At 30.9% G+C, this 18,519-nt stretch overlaps 1 protein-coding gene across 2 annotated transcripts in view; it reads right to left on the minus strand.

The window, feature by feature from the left end:
- Positions 1 to 16,162, minus strand: part of LOC145287796 (leucine-rich repeat-containing protein 40-like) — an 89,660-nt gene extending 73,498 nt beyond the window's left edge. For both annotated transcript variants that reach the window (XM_080135638.1, XM_080135637.1), the window contains exon 1: positions 15,900 to 16,162. In XM_080135638.1, coding sequence (XP_079991764.1) covers positions 15,900 to 16,062 — 163 coding nt within the window. In that variant the 5' untranslated portion in view covers positions 16,063 to 16,162. The remainder of the gene's footprint in view (positions 1 to 15,899) is intronic.
- Between the last annotated feature and the right edge of the window lie 2,357 nt (positions 16,163 to 18,519).

Genomic DNA, 18,519 nt, shown 5'->3' on the forward strand with positions numbered 1-18,519 from the left:
CCCAAGGAGGGAGGGAGGGAGGGAGGGAGGAAGGGAGGGAGGGGGGACAGAACCCTAGGTGTCTGAGGAAGGAGAACCATCATTGCCCTCATAGCAGTCTGAACAGGAGTGAAGGAAAGAGAGGAGGAGTGTTTGAGGAAAAAGATTTCTTTGCCCATTTTCATCAATTCCTGAATCTCCTCCGAATCGAGTGGTAGAGTTTCTTGAACTGCATCTACATGAAATATAGATGTAAATCCTGCCAGGTTTTCGGCTGTCTCCAATATTTTGAAAAGATATTTTCCTTCGGAATAAAAAATAAGGAAAAGAAATCTCTACAAGTTTCTTTTGCTTTTTCATAATGATGAGAGCATCATACCAGAACAATTTCAACATATTTTGTGGCACTCCTCTATTTAAAGGACAAAAAGCCCCTATCAATGCAAATTATTTCAGACCTTTAATTACATAGCAAAAAGGCTATACCAAAGGTGGAATCATTTCAAAACCCTTCAAAGAAGGAGCTTTTGTATTTCAAGTAGATCAAAAATAAGGTCGATCTTAAAATTCATGAGTGCAGTCTCATTTTTTTGTGTCAATTAGTGCCCTGAGTAAGATCCGAAAGGAAGTTTTTTTAAAAGCCAATTTTTAGTGGTTAGTATCCCCCAAAACCAGCAAAACTTGGGATTTCAAGGTAAAATGAAGAAATATTGCTGATTTCTGTAGATAAATGATAGTCTGCGTATTCTCTTTCCTCGTATTAAAATTTTGTTTATGGATATTAGTTATGGGATATTTAGCTGAAAAATGGAATTTCGGTGGCATTTTTCAGGGGTTTTCAGGATATTTTGATTCAAATTTGTCTGTAGCATCTATAGAATCCCTACAATTAATCCCCCTCGACCACTTCAACCACTATCAACATTTAGGCTTGCTTTCAACAGTCCACAGTACAATGGATTAATCACAATTCACTTAAGATAATTGAAAGCAAGGAAGATGTAATCATTGGAAATCAACAAAAATATTAACACAAAGAAAACTATAAAAATTAATCCAAACATTGTTAAATTTCTCGGAAAAAAAAAAAAAAAAAAGCTTGCAAAAATTTCTCGGCCAGTCTTAACTTAATTTGAAATGTTGTACAAAGCGTTAGCAGCATTTGAATTTTCCTACACAGCAAGCAACTGCTTGTAATTGTTGATTTTTCTTTTAGAAGGAAGAACTTTTTTATGCACTGAATAATCTGTTTATTATTTAGGAGTTTTCATTTTTTCCCGTTGGTTGCTGAATCAGGGTCGTTTTGGTTAAGGTCCTTGATCTTCTGCTGGTAACAGGTGGTGAAAATCAGGCTCATTAGCAATGGTATCCTCTTTAGAAAGGTAGTATGTATGTTTGTAGAAATGCTCGTACACAAGTTTGAAGGTTAGAATAGCTATTTTAACCAACACATTACATACAGTTCACGCTAACAGTAACAATTGCAGTTTTCATAGCAGCAAGCAATCACACAGCTTTCTGATATGTTGGATATGATGTTCTCACCAGGTATTTGTTTGGGTGGCCACGTCATCCAACGGGACTTTGACAAGATCCGAACAGTTAATTGATAAGTCCTGAGTGACGTCACCATCATCAACATCACAGTTGTCATCTACTGTCATTGGCAGATCATTCTCCGAATCCCTTTCTTATTCAACCACTTCTTGTCTATTTCTATACTCAAACAACATACTCTCTCGTTTCTGTGATCAGAATAAAAATCTTTTTCCTGACTGCTCAATCTATCCATATATCCATATTAGTGGTGGGACGATTAATCGGAATCGGAATCGTTAATCGTAAGAATCGTGTATTTTGGGAGGTATCGGAATCGCATCGTTAAAAAATACCTTAATTTTCAGATTCCTTCATTACGATTCTTTTAGTCTGATGTTGAAAAAAAGAAAAAAAAAATTCCTGATATTTCTAACCGCAAGAGAGAAATGTAGCATGTTATAAAAAGAAACCAAAGAAATTCATTATTAACAGGGCAATGCTTAGTGCCCCTCCCTTACAAGGTTCATTCATTCAGATCTATTGTAATCAAAACTACAAAAGAGTTAACTTGAAAAGAAGTATGCAGGGCTCTACATTGCGAGTAAAAATAAAAAAACGGTTATCTTTTTTGCGATTGTTTTTTTTACTGACAAATCTTCTAATAGTGAATGAAAATGCTTTTTCAACTTATATTTTCTTAAAATAAAACGAGCAAAGTCAAATTATTTAAACAGTAAAAGGTTTAATAGAACAATATACTTTTTTTTTCTTTTGAAAGAAATATCTCTAAAATGAAATTGATCACATTGTATTATTTCGCAAAATTTTGACAGTAGTCGGCTTCTTTTGAAGTTTCAAAAAAATCGACCCCATACCTATCTCTTCCAAACCTAAAGTTATTAAATAACCCCTTCGTTAATTTAAGGGTAATTAATTCAATTCAGTCAAGTTTTTTTTTTTTTTTAATTTCATTGAAATAAAATCCATTATTTTTTGTTTTTTTTCTCCAGAAAGATAAAACCCTGAATTTGATTATATTAAAAGCAGAATAATATAATCTTTTTTCTAGAATTTTAAATTGAAAATTAAAAAAAAGTGTTTGGCGCAGTTTTTTGCCGAACGAAAAAGAAATTAATATATATTTTTTTAAAAGGTTTTGTAATCAATTAATTTTTATGTCTAAATAATATTTACGATTAATTAAATAATTTCATTTTAAAAAGTATTTATAAATAGAATTTTACTTAAGACTTATAGTTTAGCAATATTGAACCGCATCAGCCATGTGTGAATTGAACACAGTCAACAAAAAAAAAAAAAATTCAAAAGAAAATGCATAGTTGCATTTCATTATGTAAACTTTTATACATTGGTTTCAAAAATTAAATTCTATAAGTTTTTTTTTGTTAACTACTGGTTGGTACAATTTACCGCCCCATCCCTTTATATTTTTTCTTTTTGTCTTTTTTAGCGGATTATTTTCAATTAATTATCCAAATAAGTGACTAGTTTTAAAACAAAATTTAATAGTGAATTATTTGTTTACAGATAAACTGAATTTTCTAATATGGCCTCAAAGTCCAAAGAAAGTCTTGCATGGAAACTTTTTGAAGTTGATGAAGATGATGAGTTGAAAGCCATTTGCAAAGTCTGTCAAATTAAAATATCGCGAGGAATAAAACCATCTAACATGACCACAACCAACATGTTAAAACATTTAACTATGAAGCATCCAAATGAATTGGAGGAGCAAAATAAAAAAGAAAAGGAACAAAAAATTACCAACTAGTCACTCAGAGCAGTTTTATTAGTGAGGGTCGAAATCGCAGTGTCTTTTTTTTTTTTTTTTTTTGCCTACGTCACCATCTAGGTGTCACCAATTTTTTTTAACCCTCCTTAACTTCAAAGAGTAAATACAATATATACAACTAAAAAAATAATTTTTAAAAATGCTGATTCTATTCATGAAAAATTCTTTTAACTAGAAATTAAAACTTAGGTAAAGATAGCTGACTGACAGCAACAGGAGCACTGGTTAACTACTGAACCACGTGGAAAGGTGTAGGGGGAGGAAAAAAGGAAACTAAATGATGATAATAAATTAGGATAACCGTCTTTGAAAGGCACTAAACTCCTAATATTTATTTCTTAAAAATTTTAAGCGGCATTCCCCGGCGATTTTAAAGCACTCTAAAACAACTCTTAAAGCAAAAAAAAAAAAAGAAAAAGATTTGATTTTTAAGTTTGGGAAAGATATATTTATTATAACCGAATTCCTGTATGAAGACTGGATCTACTTTATTGGACGTTAATTTGAGAGATAAGTAATTTTTCAATGTTTAATATGTTTTTAAAGTTTCAATTATCAATTAAATTTTTTCATTGCGGTTTTTTTTTCAATTTATTTAAAAAAAAACAGGGTTTAAAATGTATTTTTCAAGGTAACAAGCTTCGAAATAAGTCTAATTAAAAAAAAAAATCACTTAATTTTTAATTTCGACAACCCTGAGAATTTAATTATTAAAAAAAATATTGAAATGTGACATTTTTTTATTTAACATTTCTATTAGTTCAATTAATTTTCTTTCAATAATTCATTTCACTCAACAAACTTCACCATTTTTTTTTTTTTATCTTTTTCTGTAATTTTGGTAATTATGTTTGCTCAATTTTATCTAGTATTTCATTTGTTTTTTATAGTGGTATCATTTTTATATGTGTTCCTTTGATATACCCTATTTAAAAATTAGTTTGGCTAAACTTATTCTTCACGTTAGAAACAACGTGTAAAAGCAATGAAAAAGTAAGAAAAAACAATAGGTGTTAACTACTCTTTGTGAATTATGGAGGTCTGAAGAACTGCCGTCACAAATATAACTATCAATAGCCAAACAAAAAATTGTTTTTGAAATTCCTTTAATTGTAACTTTTCGCTATACCTACATTTTGGTATAAAACGCAAAAATTTCGATTAATGGTATTTCTCAAATATGGTCGTTAACTTTGGAAAGGTTATTTTGTATCTACAGCGCCATGTCACGTGGTATGTTTTTTTTCATTACGCACGTTCATTTATAAATTATTAAATTAAATATTTATCTTTTTTATATTTAATTAGTATATATTTTCTTTCTCTTCCGCTATATTTTTTATTTAATTCATTAAATCTGTTAATTATGAGGACCAAAATAATGAATCGTGTTAATTTATTCTCTAATTTTCTTGTTTTTGTTCTGTTATATAAATTCTATTTTATTTGTTTTTTCTCTGAAGGATAAATTCTATTTTCTTTGAGTTTTTTTTTCTGTATTCCAATTAAGTAAAATAAATTTTCTCTAAAATAAATTTTGCTAATTTTTCCGTTTAGTTTACTATATAATAATTTTATTTAAACCAAAACACGACGGTGTGGACACCAAATATCTCTTCCAAAGTTAGGGAACATATTTGGGAACTACAGACCATAAGTATAAAACTACCTGGTATATTTCAAAACAATAATTCCCTAGGAATCGGAATCGTACTTGGTATCGGAATCGTTAATCAATATTTTCCTGGAATCGGAATCGTATAAAAATTAGGAATCGTCCCAACACTAATCCATATGCCCATATATCTTTACTGATGTCGAGAAGAGTAATTATGGGGGAACCTCTTTTCTAGCGAATAGTAAAAGTGGTTTCCCTTCATTCCTTGTCGAGTGCCCATTCTGACTTCACTATGAGTGATTGGCGCCCCCCCCCCTTTTATTTTTGCTTTCTATTTCGATTAGCGATGACATGGTTGAAGTAGTGATGAGCCACTTTGTCAATGCAATAAATCACAGCCACTCCCACGCGCACGCTCCCACATGTTGAGGAGTGCATCGGAATACCTTCTGACTGTGTTTGTCATCTTGGCACTGTTTACCTTGTAGCACACTGAAAATATCGTGATCGCTGCATTATAGTATGTTGGCAACCTATCACTAAGTATGAATGTTAATTTTTTTTTTTCAGACTTTTCTTATAAGATATACCCCTATGCAGCCTTATTAACGGAACTGAATACTACTCAAAATGATTTTGCAGCGTCTTCTTTGATGTAACCCAATCATAAGAGCCGTGATGAAATCAACAAGTGGGTGGTTACTGTAATAAAGTGTACAAATTTACTGAAGAATTGTTAAATTTTGACCTAATTTTGCAGTTTTTGGTTGGGTTTTCATCGTGAAATTGCTTTTCAAAGCTAGTTATAAATTCTTGCTATGCAAGCCGTGCAAAAATAATTCTAGTGGTGAGAGCATGCAAAGGAGGAGAGAGGATTTACGAATTTTTGTTAGTTTGACGATTTTAGCCGAAAATGGCTATTTTAGCAGTTTTTAGGGGTTGCTGACTGCCAAAACATTTTTCCAAAAATTCTTTTTGATTCATGTTCCTTATATCCCATCCAAATTGAGACTGCACTTCTGGATTTGTAGATAGGCCATCATACAGCCTACATCTATTTCAAGAAAAAAAAAAAAAAAAAAAAAAAAAAAAAATTAAGACAAAAAGGTCCCAGAAGATTGAGAGACTGAAAGGAAGACATTTGAAGAAAAAAGATGATTTTATATTTTTTTTACATGAAAATTTTTTTCAGCATTATTTACAAGCAAGATTGTTTCTTTTTTTGAGTTAAAAAAAAAAAAAAAAAAAAAAAAAAAGCAAGAACTTTTCTCGTTTTTTCTTTTTATTTCACTTACTGTTTGGACGATAAATTTTCTATAAAACTGCTTAATAGGATTTTTTTTTTTTTTTTTTTTTTACAGTGATCACCACTTATCAAGGCCCGGAAGCCACTCAGGGATAAGGGTTATTGCAAGTACATTACGTTAGTGTGGAGATTTGATGAAGTGTTTACTTAAGGGGGCGGTTCATTAGGAATTTGTTAACATTGGACTTGAAGACATCCAAGTTGTAGTCTGGTGGGAAGCAGGCAGAAGAAACAGAGTTCCACAGGCGTGCAGTTCTAAGAAAGAAGCTTTGTTCATGGAATCCGCGTTTTGATTTAGGCACAGATATAGAGTGGAGGAAATTTTTCACAGTGGATTCAGCTAGACGGGTGTTTTTCATGAAAGATTGGCGAGGGGGGGGGACCAGAGATTGGAGTTCAGATTGCCTCTTAATAAGACCCTCCCCCTTTTTATGCATGTCTCTTGTATTATCTTTTTACTTATAGCTAATATTTCATGTTTTAATTGGTACCCAAAAGGTAATTTAATCCTTTCTTTGGGAAATAAAAAGCAACTGACGTTTATCCTTTCAACAAAATTTGGGCTAAATTAATTTACTTTACGCATCTAGTTTTTATTTTCTTTTTTCTTTTTATTATTGCTCCCTTGCCTTTTGAATTTTTTTTTTTTTTCCATTTATTGTTTTCCCCACAAGAGGGAATTAGGTGAACAAATCCATTTTTTTCTTTAATATAAAACTGTTTTTTTTTTTTTTTTTTTTTTTTTTTACAAAGGCATCACCACATTATCAAGGCCCAGAGGCCACTCAAGGATAAGGGTTAAAGAGTGTACAGTAGAAATTGGTCAATATAGTAATCATTAGTAATGAAAATTTGGTAAATTTAATAACTTATATGGAACGGCTCATCAAGAACTTATTTACTTTAGACTTGAACACAACCATATTGTAGTCAGCCGGAAAGCAGGAAAACGGAAGACAATTCCACAGGCGTGCAGTTCTAAGAAAGAAGCTTTGTTCATGGAATCTACGTTTAGGTTTAGGCACAGATAAAGAGCGGGGGAAATTATTGATAGTGTTTACAGCTAGACGAGGGTTTCTTGTGAAAGTTTGGCGAGGGGGGACCATAGATTGAAGCTCAGTTGAACACTTTCCATGAAAATAACGATACATCAGAGACAAACTCGCAACATCTCTTCTGTAAGATAGAGGTTGCAAGGAGGAGAAAAGGACATCTCCGACAAGGCTACGAAGTCTATTTTGAACTCTATCAAGGCAGGAAAAGTCCTTTCTAGCAGCTCCTGCCCAGATGTGGCAACAGTATTCCATCCTTGGACGTACCTGGCTCTTATATAGATAGAGAATAGCATCAGCAGTGAGATATCTACTGGACCGATAGAAAGATCCCACCATTTTTCCAGCGGCCTTGGCAACAGATTTGATATACGTGTTTCATTTAAGATCAGGAGTAATGGTCAAGCCCAGAAGCTTGTCAAAACTTGAGGCCTCCTGAAGACGAGAGCCATTCATTTCAATTGATGACAAATGTGGATTAGAATGTTGATGATGTAAAGAGAGAAGCTTGGTTTTAGATGCATTAAAAGTAACCAGCCACTCCTTTCCCCATTGTACTCCGTACTCAAGATCAGAGGAGAGAGAATTGGAGAGAACTTGGTCGTTTACTGTCTTAGAAAAATTTGCTGATCATCATGATCACGATTGTGATCATGATTTCAAATACAGATTTCTGTTTTTCTATTGATACCATATTCATACAGGGTGGAACGATAAAATTGTTGCCCTAGAAAAACAGCAGGATTCCATTTCCGTTTGATAAAAGCCAGTTGTTTTTTTTTTTTTTTTTTGTTTTTTTGTCGCAAACCATCTAATAGTTGGCCAGTTTGTGTACAAATCCCAAGAGCGATAGGAGCCTTCTATCATGTCTGAAACTGACAATGTTCAACGAGCGAGATCGAAGATGTGCCGCTGTATAACTCATGTTCTGTACCAATCCAAATTATGACAATGGTACTATTGCCAGCACCCTCAAAATGCATCACTGGATTGCTACGAATAACAGGGACATGCCCAGGGTGATGAAAACAAAGTTTCTGGGCACGGTTGTGGTCTTTGGTGCGGTTTCAAGTGAGTCACATCATGCTATCTCACATCTTCAAAGTTGGCTTAGTCAATACCATAATATACATGGACGTGCTGAAGAGCGTGGGGGTCCCCTGATACAATTAGCTGACAGACCCTGGGTGTGGCAGCAGGACTCAATGCCAGTCCACAAGTCCAAAGAGACTCAGGCTTGGCTTCAGATGTTCAACAACTTTGTACCCTTCTCTCACTGCCTCGTCCCCCGACCTGAACCTGCTAGACTACTTTGCTCATACATCGAGAACATCATCAACATGACCTCCCACGACACCAAAGCCAGCCTGATCACTGTCATAGCTCCCACCAGCACTTGTGGAAAAGGCATGCTCCCTGTTTTGGACTCGTATGGAGGCAATGATTGAGGCTGAAGGCGGCTAGATTAAATAGATGTTAGCTCTACTACATAATCAATATATGAATTGATTTTTTCAATAGAAGTTTTAAATTAAAGCTGTAGTGTTATTTTCTTTAAGGTGAGAATTTTATTGTTCCACCCTGTAGTGTATATTAACATATAGAAATGTTCTTTTAGTTAAAGTATAAGAAACAAATAGAAAATCAGGCCAGAGACAAGATAGTTTAAACAATCTTTTTCTTTTTTTTAAAAAAGAAAAAAAAGATTGCAGGTTGTTATTTTCTTTTAACAAATAAGATAACTTAATTTAAGCATCTTTTTATTTTTATTTATCTTTTTTACATACAATTTGTTACTTTTTTTTTTTTTTTTTTAAAAGAAAAAAGATTGCAGGTTGTTATTTTCTTTTAACAGATAAGATAACTTAATTTAAGCATCTTTTTATTTTTATTTATCTTTTTTACATACAATTTGTTACTTTTTTTTTTTTTTTTTTAAAGAAAAAAGATTGCAGGTTGTTATTTTCTTTTAACAGATAAGATAACTTAATTTAAGTATCTTTTTATTTTTATTTATCTTTTTTACATACAATTTGTTACTTTTTTTTTTTTTTTTTTAAAAAGAAAAAAGATTGCAGGTTGTTATTTTCTTTTAACAGATAAGATAACTTAATTTAAGTATCTTTTTATTTTTATTTATCTTTTTTACATACAATTTGTTACTTTTTTTTTTTTTTTTTAAATCAAACTATTAATTTTAAATTGGATTTTAAAAATTGAATCTTATGACATTATTTTGTACTTAAAATATTTATTGAATCAAATAGTTATACAATTATAATTTTGTTAATCTAATGTTGTTTAAAAATCTGTTTTTAAAATTAAATATAAATAACTTCCAAAACGTTTAATCTTTTAATACATGTGTATTTACTAAGAATTTCAAAGCCAAAAATTACACTTTAAATGCTTCCAAATTCCTGTCAAATTTCAAAAAGAAACAAAGTAATCTATTCTTTTTTTTTCCAACTATTAACAACTGACTTGCTCAAAGAAATCGAAATGTACCCTGGTGGATTTCATTTCAATTTTTTTTTTTTTTTTTTTAAATAAGATAAAAAAATAAATTATTTTAGTATCTTTAGCTATTGCACTTTTTAATAAATAATCAGGTCAGGTATTGTTGATGAAGACTTTCAATTAAACCACCATCCCTTGAAAGAAAAAAAAAAAAAAAAAAAAAAAAAAAAGGAAGATTCTACTTTTTTTAGTTGATTTCGCACAAACACTTTGAAAAACATTGGGAAGGGATACAAGCTCATTATAGAATTTAGAGTGCATGTGGAGTGAAATACCATTTTAAAATTTAGAGTGCAGGATCAGTTTAACATATAAATTCAATATAGGTACATACAAAATAAATAGCAGATGCTCAAAATCTGCAAACATTTTGACCCCTCTCTTTATTTAAAACTTCATCAAAAATCAGGAAATTAGCCAATTTTAATGAAATTTTCAGTATTTATCAAATAATGATTAGAGTATAATAAAACCACTATTTTTATTTGAATCTTAGTGGAAATGTATTATTTTGTTTAAACAAAAAGTACCTTTACTAAAAGTTACGGTTTTCAGTAGTAAAAAAAAAAAAAAAAAGAATGAATTTATTTTTCTTTTTTAAGCAAATAAAACATCGTAAATTGTAACAAGAAAAGAAAAATTAATTTTTTTCAAGAACATTATGAAAAAAAGCTCCGAAATATGTATTAATGAATTCAATATAACTCAAAGAAAAAATAATTTCTCAAACTACTGATATTATCATTAAATTAAGCATTGTTTATTTACTATTTTCACTCACACACACAAAAAAAAAAAAATTATCGCAAAAAAATATTTCTACTACTTATTTAGATTACATGTTTTGAGTAATTTTTATAGCTAAGATTCTCATATTTTCCTTGCTTGAATGAACATGTAACTTTCAGCGTAACATAATTTTTATATAATCTTGAAAAATTAAAAAATAAAAAATTTAATTTAAAAGTAGGAACACAGAAAAATAATTTAAAAAAAAAAAAAAAAAAAAAAAATGGTAAAAATTATACAAACGTTCACAATAGGAATTGCTGGGGGGAAAAAAAACTAACTAAAAAACTAACACTTCCTGTCTTCCTCCAACTACCTCACGTCATTTTTAGACAGCCTTTTGACTTTCTGACATTTTGGGCTTCCGTAGAATCCATACTTAGACGACTTCATTTGTTTTTGCTTGCGCAAAGCCAGAATCTTGCTTTTGGGGGCTAATTAAGATATTTTTTTTGTACAAACAAGCTGTTTTTTTTTTGGGGGGGGGGGGTTAATTATTTTATTCAATATCTTAGAACTTTACTAATTATCTTTGAAACAGACCCAGAAAAATAATATTTATCTTATAAGGGATTTTTAAAATAAATTTATTTAACTTCAAAATTTAGCGGAACTTGTCAGTTTCCAAATGTCGTTGTGAAAACATTTTTCATTATAACTTTTTCTATTTGAAAATTAACTTTAGGCTTTAATCTTTCAAATACAATCAAAAAGTAGTTGGAAACCTAGAAAAAAATATGATAAACCGATTTTAAAAAACTATGTCCCGATATCTTTTTTCGCCATTATAGCCCGTACCTAGTTTAATGCAAAATGATCAACTTCTTTCTGGCCATATCGTTTGAACATGTGACCAGTTTTAGATGCACCTTTTTTATTATTATTATGGAAATATGAAAAATTGATACTCTCCCCTATACTCTAAAATTTTACATTGTTTTTCAGTGTTCACACGTAATCGCCTAAAAAAAGTAGAATCTCATTTTGGAAGGGGGAGGGGTTGTTAAGAGTCCTCATCTACAAAGTTGTAAATTGAGAGAGAGAGAGACAGAGAATAAATGACAAAAAGTTATATTCCAAAATTCATGATGTTGATCATCTTATAATTTATTCCTTTAATTCAGTTGACTTATACAATTCTTGACAGTATCTGTTTCGTAGCGCAAAATCAATCACTTAATTATTATATCAATCAGTGAATCTATTAGGCCCTTAACTCATCAGAAGAAATAGCAACAATCAATCCGTCAAAAGGAATTGAAATGTGATTTGACATGATTAAAATCCGAAAATTGGAAGAGAAGCTGCAGATACCTTTATATTTTTCCATTAAAAAAATTTTTCCATTGAAAAAATTCAATATGGCGTGATGGAAAAATATAAAGGTATCTGCAGCTTTTCTTCCAGTTTTCGGATTTTTACCATGTCAAATTACATTTCAATTCCTTTTGACGGATTGATTGTTGCTATTTCTTCTGATGAGTTAAGGGCCTAATAGATTCACTGGTTGATATAATAATTAAGTGATTGATTTTGCGCTACGAAACAGATACTGTCAAAAATTGTATAAGTCAACTGAATTAAAGGAATAAATTATAAGATGGTCACCACACTATCATGAATTTTGGAATATAACTTTGTCATTTATTCTCTATATGGCTCTGTAATTACATTGAGCTTCTTAAATAAGGATTGATATATAATAAAATATATTTCTACACAGAAATATATATATATATATATATATATATATACACACACACACACACACACACACACACACACACACACAACGTGTAAGTTACAGAAAGATGAGAAACGCGCGACAGGTGACTATTTTATATTTAGGAATTTAGAGTTATTTCCCTTGGAACCGTATTAAAAACTGGGAGGGGAGGATTTGCTTTGTTTAAGTCGGGGTTTGTTTATTGCTATTAGGTTTGCATTTTTAAAAGTTGTTTTCGACGTAAACAAATTTCATTTTTGCAGTAATATTAAATTTTTCTGCAGTGTAACAAAAAAAAAAAAAATAAATAAAAGAAATTCGATGATGAGTCAAATTCTATAACGAAAATCGCTGTAGTGCCACTACTACTACTATTTCAAGCCAAACAATGACTCATTTCCCATTTCTTAACTCGTTATCTAAAATGACAATGAACAAGTGTCTTCTTTTCAAAAAGAAATATTTATGACCTAATAACCACTTGTAAAAACAAACATTAAAAAAGTAGATACCGATAACTAAACCATTCAAATAAAAACTAAGCCATGTTTTTTAAAGTAGTGTCAATAATGGTATAAGTCCAGAATTCAACCTAATTAAAAAAAATAAATCTTTATAGTGTAGTATCCGTTACAGAAGGAAGATGTCACATTGCAAAAATTACGTATATTAATCAAGTATTTTTATTTTCAATTTTATGACGAGAGGTTTTGATCCGCCATGTTTAATAAATAGAGAGGGCTGTATTCGAACTACCGATATCCAAATCAACCTTATAATGGCTACGATTTACTATTAAAAATCCTAAAAAAAAAAAAAATTGATTATATATAATAATAATAATAATAATAATAATATATATATATATATATATATATATATATATATATATATATATAACAATTGATCAATTTACATAATTTTGGAAATATGACATTTCGCGTGACGGGTAGGTAAATCAATTGTTTGTTGTTTGTTTGTTTGTTTCATTAGGTTAGACTCTGGACTTGCGCCACAATAACACATCCATTTCGTTATAAAATAAAATAATGTACTTGTGTTTACTGTTGTGACTTTTAGAAATTGATGTGTTTACTAGTACTTATGCAGAATACGGACCGTGCTGAAATAATAACATTGAGTAACGTATTCGTAACATGGAGAGAGAGACGACGACGACGTTTTGTAACTATTCTGTACTTTCACCTAACAATTTAATAAACAAAAGATATCGTAAAAAGTTAATTTAACTTCAAAATCGTATCTAAAACAATAGCACGGTTTTAATTTAATTTTTATTCTGCATAAGTACCATTTTTTCAAAATGAGTTTATAATGGGAATAAGTTTTAATATTTTGAATGATTTTCCAGAAATTGACAAATAAATGTTACCAAAAGCAAGCTAGGTTACTCTTCTACCTAGCTAGCTTTGTTAGCTATTTTGGAAAATTTCCAATATTTTATTTATTAGATTGTCGAAAAAGTGTCTTATAAATAAAAACTGAATAAAATAAATGACCACACGTTTAGCAGTATCAGAATTTTTGTAGGAATTTTTGACACCCCTAACACGAAACTGCGAATACAATATAAAAATCTCGTAATTTCTCTGTTAAAAGTGGGTTATTTATTTTCTTTATGGATTATACTTCCAAAATAAACTATTACAGTTGTTTTAAAAGTAATAAAAATATTTTTATTTTTTTTTTAAAACAGTAATGAATTTTCCGAACTCAATATTTTTCAATTTTTAAACTCAATATTTTAAAATTTTTAAATTTTAAAAATCTATCAAAATTTTTCTATTGATTCTATTTTTACGATATTTTCAGGGTCAATGTGAAATTTTATGTTCTTTCCAATAAACCGAATATAATATTTTAGACAAACGTTTTTTTTAAATTCACGCCCCCCCATTTTCACGCCCCCCCCCATTTTCACGCCCCCCCCCCCCATTTTGAAATGTCTATTAAAAAGTAAATAATTAATTTATGTTTAATAGGTTTATATATCATAAATTGAAGAGAAAAGGTCAATAAATAATATATTCAAATTTAAAACAAAAAAAAAAAATCAGTTTTTTAGAAATTTACCTGTAAAGTCCGAAGTTTAAAACCTTATTTTATAAGAACACATTTTTTCTTTTTGTCTTTTTTTTTTTTTTTAATGAAACCTTGGTCCTTGCTCCTTTAATTGAAAAAAAAATTAGGGCTTGAATTACATTTTTCGAGGAGTTATAAGCTTAGAAAGATAGGGGGTCGAATAATTTACGCCTCTCATTTTGAAATGTCTATTAAAAAGTAAATAATTAATTTATGTTTAATAGGTTTATATATCACAAATTGAAGAGAAAAGGTCAATAAATAATATATTCAAATTTAAAACAAAAAAAAAAATCAGTTTTTTAGAAATTTACCTGTAAAGTCCGAAGTTTAAAACCTTTTTAAAAAAAAAAAAACACATTGTTTTGTTTTGTTTTTTTTTTTAAATAAAACCTTGGTCCTTACTCCTTTAATTGAAAAAAAAAATTAGGGCTTGAATTACATTTTTCGAGGAGTTATAAGCTTGGAAAGATGGGGTGGAATTATTCACTATTTTCACGAAATTTCTGACACTGCTACCACACGTTATCTGAAAATGACTTGATGTTGCTTAAGAGAAAAATAAATCATTGACAAGAAGGGACCATTTCTGCCCTGGCACAATCGTCTCGTATACAAAACGGCAACCTGAACTCAAATTCTGTAACATAACCAAATACGGTTTATGTAAACATTTGTTACGGAATAAAGCCGAAACCATGTCCAAACTCAGTTCATTCTAAATAATTTATGTGACTGAAAGAGAAATCGTTCAATTAAAGTTCAAGGCCAAAGATTAAATTTAATATCTTATGACCCCCTCCCCAAAAGGAAAACAACTATAAACAATTAATTTTCTCAGGCGCCCCACCCCAGTTATGTCAAAGAGCCGAAAATAAATATTTAGTGTCATTTTTCATCAGATTCATTTAGTATTGATTCTATATTTATTTATTAATATCATTTAAAAGGGGATTATTTAAAATTTAACCTAGTTTAAAAAAAAAAAAAAATGCATAAATATATTTACGTACCCGTCACGGAATGAAAACGTAAATTGATCAAATAGCTTTTTTTATATCTAGAAATGTTTTTTTTATTTTTTTTTTTTATTTTACGATTTTTAGCTATTTAAATAGTAAATTGTATCCATTAAAGGCTATGTCTGATCTTTATAGTTCGAATTGAATTGTTTACCCCTTATTTATAAAGCATGGCGGATCCAAACATTTCATCTCGCTTTTACTATTTGCTAGTTAACCAATTTGATTTTAGTTAAAAAAAAAACTATTTTATCAATTTATGTGATTTTTGGAATATGACATCTTCGTTCCGTGATGAGTACGTACAACATAGTTTTTTTTTAAGATATTTCTGCAATTTGTTTTGAAAATAGGTTTTATTTTACATCAACATTTTAAAAGAAAAAAAAAACATTAAAATAAATTTTTGCATTTGTTATTGTTATAATTTCTTACCGGCTGTCAAATTTCTCCCGCAAATATTTAACTGCCCGCTGCTCCGAGCATTTTTTAAGAGGGTTGGGTGCACCTGGATATCATCCGTTTCCTCGTGGAATGCACTGCTTGGATTAGCACCAAACGGTCTGCGGATATTCCGTCCACGACCCGGTCTTGACATGTTTATGGATTTCTAATAGATTTTTCAGCAAAGGAAATGTCTATATAAGTCGTCAGCAGTGCCGCCTTGTCTTTAAGAAAATGTCGATCTCTTTTCGTATGAGACTTCGCATCTAAGGGAGATAATTCACCACTTTTTTTTTTTTTTTCATGTTATCTTTTAATATAATTTTCTCAGTTGTAATCACCTTTATATTTAAAAGATGATATTATGATATCTTGAGAGTTTCGTTTGCCCCGGGCATCCATACAATGGAAATATGTTAAAGACTCCTATAAGGATATTGGAGATAAACCGTAATAACTAGATATATTCTAACACAATATTAACTAGATTACTTAGATAAATACTTTCACAGTTTTAACAAAAGGGCTACAATAATATGTCCTTTTGGCCAAGAGCAAAGTGTAGTATCTGTTCTTCAGAGGCGGCACTTCCATTTCTCGTTCTCTTTCAGTGCAGGAGAAATCCTTCACGACTGAGACAATTTTAATTTTTGTACCTTTTCTCCACGTTAAAAAACGACCCTGGTGTCTAACTCTGTCCCATGGGGGGGCATTGTAAATAGGTACAATAATATGTCCATTCACTCTAAATGTCCACAGAATGCTCAGCAGCAATATATTTTTATATATGAAAGATGCCGCTGTGGAATTTCTACAGGCCCCACGTCTATATAAATAAAACAGTAAATGTTTGTGTGTGTGTGTGTGTGTGAAAATATTAAACCAATAAACTCATAAACTACTGGTCACATAACACTGAAATTAATAAGAAATAGTAATAATGCACCAAGGATTGTTTATAATGACTAAAATCTTTGGATGGATTAATAACGTATACAGAAATGTGTCGGCAAATTTAAATGCAGACTGCTCCTTTCAACTTGCCGACATATTTCTATTAGTTTTGCGCATACGTAAATTTATTCTTAGCTTGAAGTGGTTTAATTTAAAATCTTTTTTAGCTATATGTCAATGGTAGGGAATGTGGCCAAAGTTCTAAATATTTGGGTTTAGATTTTAGCTGATGGCATCCAAGTCATTATTTTTTTAAAGCTTTTGAAATCAATACTATATACTAGTGTTAGATTACTTGTTTTATCAAAGAATGATTTCCTGTCTACTCATCCACTCCCATCTCCACATGAATACTTTTGACACACACACAGGTAATACCCCCCCTCTCTGGCAATAATCTTCTCTTCTCTTCTTCTCTTCTCTATCTTCTCTATATAAATAAAATGAACTCATTTTTTCCCGTCGGATTTTGACCTTAATAGAATTAAAAATCAAGATATTTCATGCAAATATAATATGCACAAACGGCAGAACAATATCTGAGGTGTGTTATAGGCTTATTATTTCTCAAATTCCTCGATAATCTTAGATTTCTATACTTTTTCTGCTGAGAAGTCACGGCCAAAATCGGTTAAGATCAATGGAAGTGGTAAAATATTTTCTCTCTAATAAATTCCTCCTCCCCCTGCCACCACTTAACACCGTTTGGGTATCGTTCACAAGGAACAGTTGAGAAGAGAACACCGGTTTGGCTTCGTAGTTCTTTCATGTGAAGTTATTTAAAATCACTAAACTAAGCTGCAGTGCTCTGTGGCGTAGTGGTTAGCGTGCTGGACAATTCACATTATATTTTCACGTTCGCGCCGACCTACCGTAGTCGTTTTTTTTTTTGTTTTTTTTCTAAACAACTGGAATGGACTTTTCTTGGTGGCCGAACTGTTAACGTTGCAGATGTTTTTTTTTTTTCACACTTTATTTTCCTACTTTTACTCATGACTCCGGGTTTGATCCTTCCTACTTACCTACCATAACATTTTTTAAAACTCCCCCCTCCCCGTCCTGGAAACAAACACTCGGGCAACGCCGGGTACCCCCGCTAGTATATATATATATTGGACTCTCTCATCGATTTCAACGTATAAGGTTCCAGCAATTTAATGTTTAAACTTTATTTATGCTTCAGCCTCAGATGATATTTAAGTCCTGCAAGAAACTTACAAACAAGTCCACATAATACAAGTGTGTGGATTCAGTGATGCGGTAAATCGTATGGCTGCTGACTATTTAGCTCTTTCCCTTTTTTCACACGGATAATTCAAAATGTAAGCATGAAAACAGTGAAGACCCTCAAACCACAAAGTGATTTCCACTTTTTGCAATCCTTGTTCTCAAGACTGGTGTGTGTGATACCAATTGAAGACAAATTGCTCTTTAACTTGTCCTTGTTCCGCAGAAATGGTCACCCCCACATTCCTTTTCCCTCCATCCAACTGAGTGTACATTAGGATTTTTGGTATCCTATCATCAGACATTCTCAGGACATGACCAATCTACCGCAATTGGCTCTGAATAAAGAATAACTCAAGTTGTTTCGAGGAGAGAAGTTCTTGTGTAAAATCGTAATTTAGAAGAAGCGTTCCCCATCTTAATAGCCAGT

Source organism: Euprymna scolopes, chromosome 11, assembly GCF_053919585.1.
Source record: "Euprymna scolopes isolate OS-2025 chromosome 11, ASM5391958v1, whole genome shotgun sequence".
NCBI classification, from domain to species: Eukaryota; Metazoa; Mollusca; class Cephalopoda; order Sepiida; family Sepiolidae; genus Euprymna; species Euprymna scolopes.